A 15,539-nucleotide genomic window follows, 5' to 3' on the forward strand; every position below is an offset into this window, starting at 1 on the left:
ATGTAGGACTGTTCTATGACATGAGGCTTTAGCTGGAAAATAGCCCTTATAAATCCTTCTTACTTTTGTCTGTTAACTGTGACATGAGTTGGACAAAATTGACCATCACTCTTAGGTTTGCTGACCCTGCTGGCACTTATATGCAAATGTACCCAATCAATGGCACTGTTTAGATTGCCTGGCGACTCTCACTGAATTGTTCCGCAGCTCTACCGCTCGCTACAGACTTCAGTCTGAGACAGCCATCGTTGAAGTAATTTGTGGTGATGTCAAAAGGAGGCATGTTGTACAAAACAAAGTAATCAGCTATTGGATCATCTCTAACCAATCAGAATATCAAAGCCAATGACYAATTTTCAAACGCTGCTTTACCCACGTGTGTTCTGGCTCTGGTTCAACCCGGTTTCTGGGACCAATCATACGATCTAAAATGAATTTCCAGTCTAGAAATCTTCAGAGAGGTACTCAGATACAGACTCATTGCGAAGAAGCCACTAACGTTCATGGGTGTGGCGTTTGGTTGGAGCAAGGAGTTTGGGTAGCCAGGCAACTGTTTAAACATCTGAAAGGTTTCCATGGCCTCTGTCTGTGGGCTTAGTTAGTATAAGTTTAATCAGCTCCTGGTTGGTATTTAGCCCCACTGCTGTGTGTGTCACTAACCTAAGGGGTTCAAGAGATCTGCAAGTCTTGGCCCCAAGCAGCCCTGGGAGGGCGTCAGCCTCATCTCTCATCCCAGCCCGTCAGCACCTGCTGCCTCAGCCTTTGCCCTGTTCTGCTCTGAGGAGCTAGTGTGTGGAGAGGGGCCCCTTGCAAAGCCCCAAAACACTGTATCAATATGTCTTTGATATTTGATATTCTTTCTGGGGTTGTGATTCAAACTTAATCATGTTCCTTGACTGAAATCACCCCCTTGTTTCCTCCTGACATGGGACTTGGGACTTGTATTAGTGATTAGTCTGTCAATTACATCTGGCTTCGGTTCGGCTTACAGTGTGACTCCGACAGCTGTTCAGCTACAATGTAAAGAGATAATTGAAGATAAGCCCCTGTCTGTCAAATAATGTAATGTACCCTTGGCAAAACCATGTGATTAAAGCTGTCTGATGGAATAATACATGACTCACAGTTGAGGCCTAGTCTGTCTTCACAGAAGATGTCATCTTAACTCTTTGACAAAGTGATCTTCAGGAAATCCATTTAATTATCAGTAAAATCACACTCACACACACACACATGCTCGCACAGACACACGCACATGCACATCCTCTGATGATCTGAGCTGATGCTAATCTCCAGGGAAATGCCTGATTGCGTCTGAAATATATCTCACTAATAACAGGAAACCATTCAAACTTGCGGCCACACCCCTTTGTGAAGGAGCTGTCAAAATACTACGCCTGTCTCCCATGTAAGCTGTCCAAGCCGTTGTCTTCTCCTGGTAACTCTGAATAAAGACAAACTAATAGAATAATACACATATGCTCACCCTGATGTTCTGGAAATGAAGTCTCACTATATTCTCTCTTGGTGACTGAACAACTGATTTGCATTATGGCGTTGTGCATACACTTAGAATTCACCAACTTCGGTTATAATCCATTTGACAGAAAGTCAGAGGCAGTAGTCTTTAAGCTACATGTCCCTAAAGTGCCCTCAACTTCAGCCCAGACACAGAGCACATCTTTCACAATGTCTTGAATGTTTTATTATTACAAAGAGATAGGAGAATGTCCAGGTAACTGCCAAAATAAAGGAAACACTTGAGTAAATGAGGGATACAACGTATATATTGAAAGCAGGTGCTTCCACACAGGTGTGGTTCCTGAGTTATTTAAGCAATTAACATCCCATCATGCTTAGGGTCATGTATGAAAATGCTGGGCAGGCCATTATTTTGTCTACCATGGCTATGCCAGTAAAGATCAGGAAGGCCCGCACACTGTTTAAGCTCCCAATTCACTGCTTTACTGACTACGTTTCGATCCAAAACGGATCTTCGTCAGGTCAAACAGACTGAGTGCTCACTTCCCAGAATGCACACATTTCCCCTCATATGACCATTACACACATGACGCATGGTGGGTGTGGAAACCATTAAATTCACTTTTGCGCATAGTCAATCATAATTAATCCCAGAGGTACATGTGGTCATAAAGGATGATGTACGTACAAATGGGTTCAAGGTAAAACCTAGGCAACAGTAAAAAAAWAAGTAACATGTTGGAAACTGTTGGAACACCCACCCATGTGACCATTACACGCAGGACGCGCGGTGGCCGTAGAAATAATTCCAGTGACCTATTTCATAAACAACTTGTGTACCTCTAATAATTTCATATCAATGAAATGGGCACATGTTACAGAATCTAATATATATGTACAAAATGACCAGTTGGAGATCTAGAAGTCAGGACAATAGGATGACAATACCCCCATCCGCAGGACACGAATGGTCACTGAATGGCTTGATGAGCATGAAAACAATATAAACCATATGCCATGGCTGTCTCAGTCACCAGATCTCAACCCAATTGAGCACTTATGGGAGATTCTAGAGTGGTGCCTGAGACAATGTTTTCCACCACTATCAACAAAACACCAAATTATGGAATTTCTCATGGAAGAATGGTTTCACATCCCTCCAATAGAGTTCCAGACACTTGTAGAATCTATGCCAAGGTGCATCGAAGCTGTTCTGGCTCGTTTTGGCCCAACGTCCTTTTAAGACACTTTATGTTGGTGTTTCCTTTATTTTGTCAGTTACCTGTATAATGTATGACTTATTCTGTATGTGGTAGTGGTGGTCTTGATGGGCCAGGTGGGGTTAGCTCTAATGTTTCTATTTGGCTACTGTTTGGTCTTGCCCTCTGGTGAGCACCTTGTAGACCTCAGGAGTGCTGGCCTGTTGGCTTAAAGAATAGTGGATGTGATATTTTACCTGCAGCGGCTTAGTTAGCTTGCATTGAGATGCTGGATCTGATACAGATCATTACCGTTAAGGGGAATGGAAGGACACAAACAAGTTGTTGTATGTCTGTCATACAGATACACTCTGTCTGCATCATTGAAGATCTGGGCCAATTAGGCTACTGCGGAGATCGCCACAGAAAGATATTTCAGATGATCCTAGATTTAAACCTGGAGATGTCTTTTCAAATCGTCGTATATCAATCGCAGCTCTAATCGTAACCCTGTTGAAGACACAACAGCAGTTGCCATGCAGACGGTATATGATTATGTCATGTAATTTGTCAGGGAAGAGGCTCCTGTGTTTCCAGTAGTGTATGTTTGAAGTTCTCAGGGGATTATAAAGTATTTGAAGTGGGGTTTTAATCATTACATAGCTATACTGATTCCTTCTGTTGGGGATGTCACTTTTGGGTGGTCTGTCTCCTTCCCAGCCGGACTGTATGGAGAGGCCTATTTGATCAGGGGGCATCTAGACAGGTTATTTGTCATAGTTTTACTTACAGTACAAAGAGTCAAAGTGCATTAAGTACAAACAGGTTAACAATGACATACAATGTGTAGGCTACTAGTTTGTTCAAGGACTCACAGCAGTATATTTGGGTTAGTGATAGATAGCAGGACTCAGGTCAGCTCTGGAAAGGGGTTTAAATGTCCTGAGGGTCATCCAGAGACTAAACACTGATCCTGATCACTCACCATTTTACTCCTTCACTGTTAAATGTTTCATTGACGTTGTTTCAGCGTTGAATTTGGACCATGTTGTTTGTGAAGGTTGCCACGCTGAGTCACGTGCCTTTATAAAGAAAGAGACTCTTCCATCATGACCTAATGTGAGTGAGCAGCAACCTGATGTTGCCAAGCTCTGTCGTACTTGGCCTGCTGTCACTCCTTTTGCCTCTGCCTGTCCTTTTACTTTTGGTCTGATGGCCGCATACAGAATGGATAATCTTTGTAATTTATCGAGATGGTCAGTTAATAAGAAATAAGTCGGACTGACATAATTAGTTATTTTAGGTGTTAACCTTTCTTTGAATTATGTCGCAGTGAACATTGACTCTAAAGTGGTAAAATGTAACTTTTTGGGCGACCTGACCAAATTCACACTGAAATGTGAGTTAAAGATCTATCATTCTACTTGAAAGCAAGTCTAAGAAGCAGTAGATCTGTTCGATGTGCGCTCTTTCTATGCTTCTTGTTCTTAAGTTTAGTTTTTGCATCTTTTACTTTTGGTTTTGTACAACAGCTTCAAACAGCTGAAAAAAACATATTTTTGCTTATGGAAAATATATTTCACAGCAGTTTAGATGGTACAATGATCTTATTTTGCCACATAACTATTAGCGTTTTAACAACCAGGAAATGGCTGAGCGATTTCTGCTTAGTGCAACTTTAAAGAAATGTGTTATTGAATGGTTGCCTATGCACAGCTGTTATTGAAATGAGTTCATTATGATGTGTACATTTCATTCAGTACTGTTCTGAAGCACTATTTGTCCATGAAAATACAGCTGGTGTCAATACAAATTAATATCACTTTATTCCGTCTACATGACACACACACACGCACGCACGCACGCACGCACGCAGCACGCACACACCACACCACCAGTGGTTGTGTTAGGCACCAACGCACCCACACACCACACACACACACACAAACACACACCACACACAGGAGTCTTGTACAGCTAACCTTGTGGGACATACAATTCGTCCATTCAAAATCCTATTTCCCTAACCCCTAACCCTAAACCTAACCCTAATCCTAACCCGTACTCTTACCCTAACCCTAAACCCTAACCTTACACCTAAACTTTATCTAACCCTAAACCTAACCCTAGCTCCTAACCCTAACCCTACAACTAACCCTAGCTCCTAACCTTAATATTTAACTTAATTCTAACCTAACATAATTCTAACCTTAACCCTAAACCCCTAGAAATACATTTGACCTTGTGGGACAAACAAAATGTCCCCAGCTGGTCAACTTTTGTTCGTTTACTATTCTTGTAGGGACTTCTGGTCCCCACAAGAATAGTTAAACACGTCCACACACACAACAACACACACACCAACACACACACACACACACACACAACACACCACACACACACACACACAACCACACACACACCACACACACACACACACACACACACACACAACACACACCACACACACACACACACACCACACACTACCACCGGAAGGCTATCATTATTGTTTCTAGGATATGGAAGCAAGGGATTATTTTGTCTAGTGTCCCCAGGTTACTTTATCGTTCATCTGACTTTTACTGGGGAGGCATAGTGGTGAGCACTGTTCCAATGGCATGTCTCCCTCCTGTTAAAATGTGTGTCAGTGTGTGTGTGTGTGCGCGTGCGCGTGCACTGAGTATACTGAACTGAAGTATGACAGTATTACCTGGATTGGTTTTAAAGTAACTGTCCAGGGAAAATATCACTTTTTAAAGTTCATATTCTGTTAACATACCCAAATAATGCTGTTGACTCATATTTTTGTCCAAAGCATACATTTGAGAAAAAAACACTTAAAAATGTGTATCTCAAACAGACCTGAGGAGGACGAGCTGGCCAAGATAAAAGGCTAGCAGAAAGAATATAGTGTTGAGTGGGTTTTGACCTGTGTGTTCACTGTGCTTTACCGTACCACCACCACCCTTAGAATGGATGTCTTACAATACCTATTTGACGGAAGGATGAATGAGGTCATGTATTGCTCTTTTATTAAAAGTGGAGAGCTCCTCTGTGGAGCCATTTAATTGGCATTTTAATTCACAGAGAGGATGTAGTTGGCTGTGTTATCCCCTCCCCACTAGTCTGTGAACAGGTGAGCTATAGACATCTCTGTCTTGATTGGGACTCGATCGGTTTACCATTATGTTCTCAATGTCAACACACACATCCACTTTTTGGCAAAAAAACACATGCAAGATCAAGATCAGACCATAGTGACATGCTTATAAAATCGCTGTTCCTCAGGTTCTGAATCTGCTGCGGTTGCCCRGCATCGGACTCCATCTCAGTGCCCTTTCATAGAAAGGGTCAAAGGTCATGTAACCACAGAGCAGTGAATGTGAGGGCGGCTTTGTTCCGTTGTGTGGTTTCTGTGGTTTGGCTGGTTGACACACAACCTTACTGCCATCTCATACAAAGGTTTAACCCAGTGGTCACCAACAGGTTGATCGCGACCGACTGGTCGATCTCCAAACTTTTCTGTAAAACACCTAATGATAAAGCCTTGCGTTCCTATATTTATTTTTATTTGTCTCATGCTGTTGGTGGTAGGTGCACCCGATTCAGTTGCCCTGCACGCCGGGTTGTGGAATTCTTCACATTTTGAAATATTTCTGAAGGTACAAACTCTGCCTTCCCTGCGGGCCCAGAGAGCAAATCAAGTGCACTATAGGCCTACCGCTGGCCAATCGGATGGCTCAAAATACCGTGTCTGCAGTAACCTAGCGGGCGTAAAAGAAAGGTTACAGCAAAGTTGATACTGTGAGATTTCAAAACTTTTAAAACTATGACTAGAGTCGACTGTCAACGAATACAGCCATGTGTTGCTGTTGTTCTCAGTGAGTTCATGTTTAAGTGCTTACTCAGCGCTGTCCGCACTTTTTATTCAACAKTTTTATAAGTCWTAAAAATGTGCGTTCTTCCCTACTTCCACTCGTGCTGCAACCAGCACTACAGCTGTAATGAATGAGTAGGAAAGTGTATCGATAGGCTTGCTCTGTTATTATTAGCAGAGGAATATTTCACCTTCTGTTCATAGGAGTAAAAACATGGATTTGTGCATGAGGCAGAAATAATGCGGTGCGACTACAGTTTCGCCATCAGCTGGAAGACGGTGTCCCTTTTTGCTCAGCGTCAGCAGAGGAAAGGGAGAGCGGCGGGACGTTGAGAGGCGGACCCTCAGTCTGCTGCTCTAACCCTCCGCTGAGACTGACCATCAGATGCGCAGGCATCCATCAGCCCAGTAAAATACAAATAAAAMKAAATWATTTAAACGTATGCTCACTCAGCTGTGCCTCACAAGTAATAAAACAACTGATCTATTACCGGTGTGWTCTTATAGTCTACCTCAAAATGTTTATATAWWTWTTTTTTTTTAAATGGTCCAACAATGGATTGGCAGAGCAATTCAAGCAAAGCTAATATGCGGTGATAATGTATTGGGCCTATAGCCTAGCCTACTGCACAAACCTCATTGCTACASAACTGTTTTTAAAAGGTTAATGTTGCATAGACTTACGTGTTTTAAGTCATATATAAAAGAACAAATCTGAGCGGTAGATCTCAGCTTGCATTTGGACTCAGAAAGTGATCTTGACTCAGAAAAGGTTGGTGACCACTGCTTTAGCCCTCAACCGGCTGGCAATGGAGTTAGAAGTAGATATGAAAACAAATCTTCACTTTAACTTGATTGGTCAAATCCCCCAGCCCTCCTGCAGCAATTAACATAATTTGTATCCATTGTTTTGGGTTGCTGCAGTTCAGTGTTGTGGCACTCTGACTTTGCCCACTCAGAGGTCTGTAAGAAAACTCCAAATCAGTCACCAAAGATATGGGATAAAAGGCAGGAATTCAGTTGGTGATGGATAAATATTGCACATTTCCTGTTAGTAGAGACCTTGAAGAGTAGAAATATGAAAATAAATATTTAAAATGTAAAAAGGCTAAAAAGCAATATATATTTTAAATGTGCTCATCCAGGGGGTTGATATGTCAGTGACAAGTATGGTGAACTAATATGGTATATATATTTTTTGTGAAAAATAGGATTGAATTGTTGAAAACACACTATATTAGGCAACATAAATTGACCCATGGAGTAATTTAATCAATATTCAGAAGGGCCTTTAAGGTCGCCTATAAAAGAATGCCTATAACAGTAATTAAAAACGGCACTTTGTAATTTATTATCTAAAAATGCAGTCTGAATATGTGGGAAAGATGGTGGAAGAACCTGGATCATTTGAAATGTAAAAAAAKCATTTTGATAAACATTGCACTATATAAACTAAACGTATTCATTTCAATGTAATTGAATATTCATGTTTGGATGTGCACAATTATCATAATTACTCTTTTAATGATGCTTACCTACCCATAAAAGCCATTGAAGCAGACCTAAAGTCATTGTTGTAGTATTATTGAGATGTAAGGTAATGCAAATTGCCATTCTAATATGGCATTGCTGGTATGATCCTCTTTTGACTTCTCAACAGCCTGGTAGAGCTCTGTTATTCCCCAAATAAACATAAAGTTAAAACAAATATTGGAAGTTGTTATTTGAGTTGTTAGTAATAGTAATTTAATGTTCAACATGTTTTTGAAGAAGAGACAGTTAAAGGGTTAGGCATGGTATATGAGAGTCCCTCCCACCTTAGGTATGGAACTGAAAGGATTTCATGTTATTGGAAACCAGTTTCTCTGACTTTGTCAGAGTTTAGTCAACTACTGTATGTCCTATTGATAGAGACATACTGTATCAACTTAAAGTTGTTGTGCCTCATTATGCTAAAGTAACACAGTTCAACCTTCAAGGTTGTGGGGTCTCTTCTTATTTCATCCAATGAAAATATAGAGCATGTTTTTATTTTCTCTCCTCATTTCAACTTCTTAGTTAGTTAAGCTGTAATTCCTATGTCATGTAGTGCACAGGGACAACCCTGTCTGCAACAGGAAGTACTTATGCCACAAACTCAGCAGGTTATTTTTCCCTGGACCGGAGGTCCTGCGTCGTCTCTCTGGTGGTCAGTTTGGATGCTCCTCTCTCCGGGGGCAGGGGSGGGGTGTCCCTGCACCGACGGCCCAGGGACAGCCAACACAGTGCCCCAACCCCTCCCTCTCTCCTTCACTCCTTCCCTCCATCCCAACTCAACCCCCCACCCCACACACACACAAAAAAAGTGGGGCAGTGCATTCCGCCTGCCTAGAGACCATTTCCCCTTTCACARAGTGGCTCTCAGAGTGACAGCTGAATTTGAATAAGAATCGCTGTCCACACTGCGCGCACAGACACACACACACACTTTTACAGCCTCACACACACACGCACACTAAAAGTGAACCAGCCTGCAGAAAGCTTCTCATCACAGAGAGGACTGAGTTTACTTGCGTGGCTGTGTGAGTACTTAGATCTTATTTATGCTATTATTCTGTGTAGATACATCACTTTTCAGAAGTTGGACCTAACAGATGTTGTATCGGATTGATTGTCTGAACAGGTTTGATAGTGATGGGGGAATAAATCGTTACATATCGCAATATTATTTTGGATGATATTATATCGATACTTTGACTCCAATTTGTTTTTGCTAGGTAGCGCTAGTCGGCTCTACCTGCTGTATTTCTCATCCTATAGCTTGTTCTCCATCTTTTTTTAAATAGTGAGACAATATTTTTTCAGCTCTTTTATTTCCTGGACCGATCAAAACACACTTTCTCATGGTCTCTCTTGTCTCTCTGCAGCAGACATATAGTGAGCAATATGCTTGGAACATCAAATTTCAATAAAATCGCAGTATCGAATCGCAATACATATCGTATCGGCACCTAAGTATTGTGATAATATGGTATCGTGAGGTCCCTGGTAATTCCCAGACGTAAGGTTTGAGAATTTTGTCTTTGTGAATGAACATCTGGTCTGCTAGTGTGTTGCACTTTTTTTTTTAAATTCAGAGATTTATGTTATTATATTTGTATTATGGTGAATTTGTTGTACTTTATGGTAGATGTAACTTTGTGAGATACTGAATTGGCATTCTGTGGTAGATAAGTGTGTCTGGTAAACTGGCAGGTTTCTGTGGTATGTTGTCTTGTTTCTGTGGTAAACTGGCAGGTTTCTGTGGCATGTTGTCTTATTTCTGTGGTAAACTGGCAGGTTTCTGTGGCATGTTGTCTTATTTCTGTGGTAAAACTGGCAGGCTTCTGAGGCAGGTTGTCTTGTTTCTGTGGTAACTGGCAGGTTTCTGTGGCAGGTGTCTTGTTTCTGTGGTAAACTGGCAGGTTTCTGTGGCAGTTGTCTTGTTTCTGTGTAAACTGGCAAGGTTTCTGTGGCACTGTTTGCCTTGTTTCTGTTGTAAACTGGCAGGTTTCTGTGGCATGTTGTCTTGTTTCTGTGGTAAACTGGCAGGCTTCTGTGGCAGGTTGTCTTGTTTCTGTGGTAACCTGGCAGGTTTCTGTGGCAGGTTGTCTTGTTTCTGTGAAAAACTGTCAGCTGTGTTAAAATCACTTAATTTGCTCTTAACTGTTCTCCCTGTGGTTGTTTTATGTTGGTGGGAAACTGTGGRAGTGACATTATGATGCAGAGCTGTCCTGTCCCAGTGTTGGACATTCTTCAGCAGAGTAGAGTGGCTGCAGTGAGGGGCCCTGATCCTCTCAAGGGTTTATACCCACAGAGAGACCCACCAGCCAGCCAGCCCCCAGCCCCTCTGTCCCCAGGCTGCAGTAGGTAGGGAACCAAGCAGCGATAGGGAACTCCGCAGTGCAATAGCCACTTGTTGTTTTCTTTCACGTTTTCCCCGCTGTAATTCTACTTGTCAATACTCAGCTTGCTGAGTTTATTGGGATTGTAACACTGCAGAGTTTTTTATTTTATTGGGATTGTAACATTTTTCTCTTGTTATTCTGCATTATAGAGGAGCCATCCAGGTTTGGTCATTGGCCATATGAGAACAGCAGCACGGGGAGTTAGCTATCCCTGTACAATGGATATGACATCACTGTGTGGTACCGGCATCCCTCGGCCTCACTACTAGTACATGTTAGTCTGTTACAGATGCAGATGTACAGTGTTCTGTATTGAAGGTTTGTTTGAAGGATTGCTGGTGGGATGATGTTAAAAAATATTTACCATGTTAACCCATATTGAAAAAAGTATTAGAAATTGTACTATTGTCACTTGGTAGGATGTAGTACTATTTGACAACAACTTTAATTTGTTTGAGCCAAGTCAGATTAGAATAGTTGGACATCTGTAATCTGTGTTCCCACGCACAGATCTGTAGGGAACATGCTCGGTCACATTCAGTCCTTAGAGCTGTGTTTGTGGAGACTGTGCACACACAACTCCTTTCTCTCCACAGTGTCACGACACGGTCACAGAGGCACCCCTGACCCCCTGTGGTCCAGTGGGTTAGGGTCAGCAGCACATACACACATTTCCTAATGGATTTATTGATATAAATTGTTGGGCCCTCCAGCATTTCAATGGAGGATCATTGTGTATTATGATGCAAAATTATGATATTATGACATTGAAGACCAAAAAGATTGGGTATATTTTGTCTTATTCACACATACTCTCTCCTACTCTGTGTTTCAGCCTTCCGGATGGCCTTCTGTCAAAATCGACTGACATCCGCCATGGCTGCATATCTGGGCATATTTATTTTAGGTGAGTGGACGTTTCAGTTTTATCCTGCTCACTGTAAACACTGTATTACAGTAGGTCTCTAAGGTGATGTATTATCTGTKTTGGTGGCAGATGAACAACACATCTCAGACAATATAGATGTAGGATCTTAATTAGAGCKAGTTTMCTACAGCAGGACAATAATCCTGCAGCAACAGGAAATGTAAATTATTATGTGGATTATGGACATTATGGACATTTATGTAAGGGTTGGTACGTTTGTCGTAATTTCAAAGTGGAAATTGCCAACTTCAGAAGCCGTTGTTGCCCTTTCCTGCAGTCAAATGACCTAGTGGCTTCATGGGTGGAATGTTATTCATATTTTTCACAATTTCATAATTATTATACATAATCTTTTTCAAATCTGGTGTTTCTATGTCAAACGGTTTTGTTATTTCAGTCTTCTGTGATCTATATAAAGTGTAATATTGGGATGCAAACTCAAAATGTAATACATTTCAACTCTATATCTGACATGGTACAGGTGTCTTATACACATAACCATGTGTGTGAGGTGTATACTTTTGTTTCAAAGTAGATTTGTTTAAGACTATCAAGAAACACTCAGTGTGACCCTGATTTAACCCACTTCAGTAAATGGTTCAACCTAAAATACACTACACATTTAAATGTCCCCCCCCCCCAAAAAAACCAAAAAAACATGACCAAATAAACAAAATAAAAATGTTTTTCCATTGCAGGAAAGTTCTCCTGCAACAGGGTGATCAAATTAAGATTCTACATCTGTATGTCTGTGTACTAACTCTATAGACCTTGATTCTAAACAGCCCCTCAGACATTGTGTTATTATTGGTCCTGTCAACAGACAGACATGGCTCCCCTTTCTCTCTCCTGACTCTTTTATTATCCACACTCGTGTTTTCCCTCCTCTGTCATTAACTGTTGACACACATGGCTGCGCCCTCTCTGAAGAGGTTCAATTAAGAGTATTGTGTGTGAGCGCCTCTGCTTTCTACTCACCGACGAAAGGTACACACAAAAGACAGGGGAAACTGTTCACCAGAGAGAGGGGCGACTAGACTAGAGTCCTCTCATCACCCCCATTCAGAACCACAGCGCTCTGAGTACACAAATACTCTCAGTGTTGAAATACATATTGTTGATGTTTGTCACTCAGAATCAGCTGCTTACCCTGAACACCAGGATGAATGTTGTATTTCATGAGTTTATTGAGCATTGAAAATACAAATTTCCAACTCTTACTTACCTGAATCAGCTATGGGCATATTATGCCGTAGACTCCCACACTGGAGGACAACAATAGTTTGAGGCATCTGGTTTTGAAAACAGGCCTTGATGACCTTGTACTATACATAAGAGTCCCACAGGCCACAACAACTCACTGTTGTCTCCACTCCTCCAGTCACACTACACMCAAAGAAATGCTGTGTTGCTGGGTTGCAGGCATTGGGTCACTTATGGGTTGTTTTCTTTACAAAACTGCTGGGTTATTGATGCTGGGTTTTAGATGCTGGGTTATGGAGGCGTGGCTTAGTACACTTGTGTAAGCCTTTAAGATAGTCCTTTTTGGCCTCCCCGGAGAGTAAATGTCATCCCAGGTCATCTGTTCTGTGGTTATCACATGTTAAGGTTGGGTTGTTTTTAACCCAGTATTTTTTTGGAGTGTAACGTCTGAACTTACCTCGCTCAGAACCCTGTGTTTGTGGTTCTTTCAAATCAAATCAAAGACACTTTTATTTGTCACATGCGCCGAATAAAACAACTATAGACTTTAACGTGAAATGCTTACCCAGCAGAACGTCTGGGTAGCCGTTTAATTAACTGTTCAACAGTCTTATGGCTTTGGGGTAGAAGCTGTTCAGAAGCCATTTTGTCACAGACTTGGCTCTCTGGTACCAATTACCGTGCGGTAGCACAGGGAACAGACTGACTTATGTGGCTAGAGTCTTTGACAATTTTTAAGGCCTTCCTTTGACATTGCCTGTTATGGAGGTCCTGGTTGACAGGGAGCTCGGCCTCAGTGATGTAATTGGCCGTACGCACTACCCTCTGTAGCGCCTTGCGGTCGGATGCCAGTCAGTTGCCATACCAAGCGGTGATGCAACCATTCAAGATGCTCTCGATGGTGCAGCTGTAGAACTTTTTCAGGATCTGAGGGCCCATGCCAAATCTTTTCAGCCTTCTGAGGGGGAAGAGGCATGGTTGTGCCCTCTACACAAATGTGTTGGTGTGTTTGGACCATGAAAGGTCCTTAGTGATGTGGACACCGAGGAACTTGAAGCTCTCGATCGTGTCCACTACAACCCCATCGATTCCCTGTAGGCTGTCTCATCGTTGTCGGTGATCAGGCCTTTCACTGTCGTTTCGTCAGCAAACTTAATGATGGTGTTGGAGTCGTGTGCGATCACACAGTTGTGGGTGAACAGGGAGTACAGGAGGGGGCTAAGCACGCACCGCTGAAGGGCACCCGTTTTGAGGGTCAGCGTGGCGAATGTTTTGTTGCATACCCTCACCACCTGGGGGCGGCTCATCAGAAAGTCCAGTACCCAATTGCAGAGGGAGGTGATTAATCCCAGATACTTAGTTTAGTGATGAGCTTGTAGGGCATTATGGTGTTGAACGCTGAGCTGTAGTCAATGAACAGCATTCTCACTTAGGTGTTCCTTTTGTCCAGGTGGGAAAGAGCATTGTGGAGTGCAATAGTGATTGCATCATATGTGGATCTGTTGGGACGGTATGCGAATTGGAGTGGGTCCAGGGTGTCTGGGATGATGGTGTTGATGTGAGCCATGACCAGCCTTTCAATGCATTTCAGGGCTACAGATGTGAGTGCTATAGTCTTTTAGGCAGGTTACCTTGGCGTTCTTGGGTACAGGGACTCAAGTGGTCTACTTGAAAAATGATGGTTCTTCGGAGGACGTTGTGGGATTTCTTATAAGCGTCCAGATTTGTGTCTCACTCCTTGAAAGCTTCATTCTAGCCTTTAGCTCAGTGTGGATTTTGCCTTTAATCTATGGCTTTTGGTTAGGATATGTACGTACGGTCACTGTGGGGACTACGTCGTCGATGCACTTATTAAAGAAGCCGGAGACTAATGTGGTAAATTCCTCGCCCGTTATACCCTCCTTGCATAGTCTCTCCTACTTTCCCTTCCAACCAGTGGTTCTGTTTGAGAAATAGAAGCTTGCCAAGGTGAGCTGGCAAGCTTCTATTTCTCAAACAGAACCACTGCTTTTTTGTTGCCTCTCTCCAGCGGTGGGTTGGATAAGAATTAGATCAGACAGTTTAGCCCTGTGGTCTGGAGAATCCTATTGCACAGCACACTGAAATTAAAGTTTGAAGGATTAGATTATTTAACATATCCCATATTTATGCAGCCAAAAATCAAGGCTGGAAGGAAGGGAAAGTAGGAGAGACTAGGCAAGGAGGGTATAACAGGGAGGAGAGGAGGAGAAGGAAGACAGAGGTCAGTAATTGGTGGTTGTAAACTACATAGAGAAAAGAGAGAGCACAGCAAGGGTGTGAGAGTAAGAAAAGCTCATTAGTGTCCATATTCGAAAGAAAGGGGTGATAGAGAAAGGGAGGGCTATTAGAGCACAACTTCATTACCAGCAGTGTGAGAAAGCAGAGAAAGCCCAGTCTCTATGCTCTGCAGCAGTTGCACATACAGACTGATTCACCACTTTCCTCAAATCAATCAATCAAATTTGATTTGTCACATGCACCAAATACAAAGGGTGTAGACTTAAAGATATTTCCTGGTTGCTAAAATTCMAATAGTTTGCCTAATTTCAGTTTACYTGACAAAACAAGCAAGTATAGTGTAGATAATCATTATAATCAATCTAAACCGCTGTGAAATATTTTTTCCATAACCAAAAATATTGTGTTTTCAGCAGTTTGAAGCTGGTGTACAAAACTGAAACTAAAATACGTAAAAACCGAACTTAAGACCGGGAAGCATAGAAATAGCACAAGTAGAACAGATCCAACGCTTCTTAGACTTGTTTTCAATGAGAATGACATATCTACAACTCACATTTCTATGTGAATTTGGTTGGGTCTCCCAAAACTGTGAAATGCTTGCTAATGAGCCCTTCCCAACGAAGCAGATTAATATATATATATATATATATATATATATA

At 42.0% G+C, this 15,539-nt stretch overlaps 1 protein-coding gene across 1 annotated transcript in view; it reads left to right on the plus strand.

Moving 5' to 3' along the window:
• The first annotated feature begins 10,626 nt into the window (after nt 1-10,626).
• lamb2l (laminin, beta 2-like) overlaps nt 10,627-15,539 on the plus strand; it is a 45,679-nt gene continuing 40,766 nt past the window's right edge. Inside the window, 2 exon segments of the mRNA XM_070444626.1 lie at nt 10,627-10,805; nt 11,323-11,394. Of these exon segments, the coding sequence (XP_070300727.1) occupies nt 10,760-10,805; nt 11,323-11,394 (118 nt within the window). The 5' untranslated portion in view covers nt 10,627-10,759.

This window comes from Salvelinus sp. IW2-2015, linkage group LG7, assembly GCF_002910315.2.
Source record: "Salvelinus sp. IW2-2015 linkage group LG7, ASM291031v2, whole genome shotgun sequence".
NCBI classification, from domain to species: Eukaryota; Metazoa; Chordata; class Actinopteri; order Salmoniformes; family Salmonidae; genus Salvelinus; species Salvelinus sp. IW2-2015.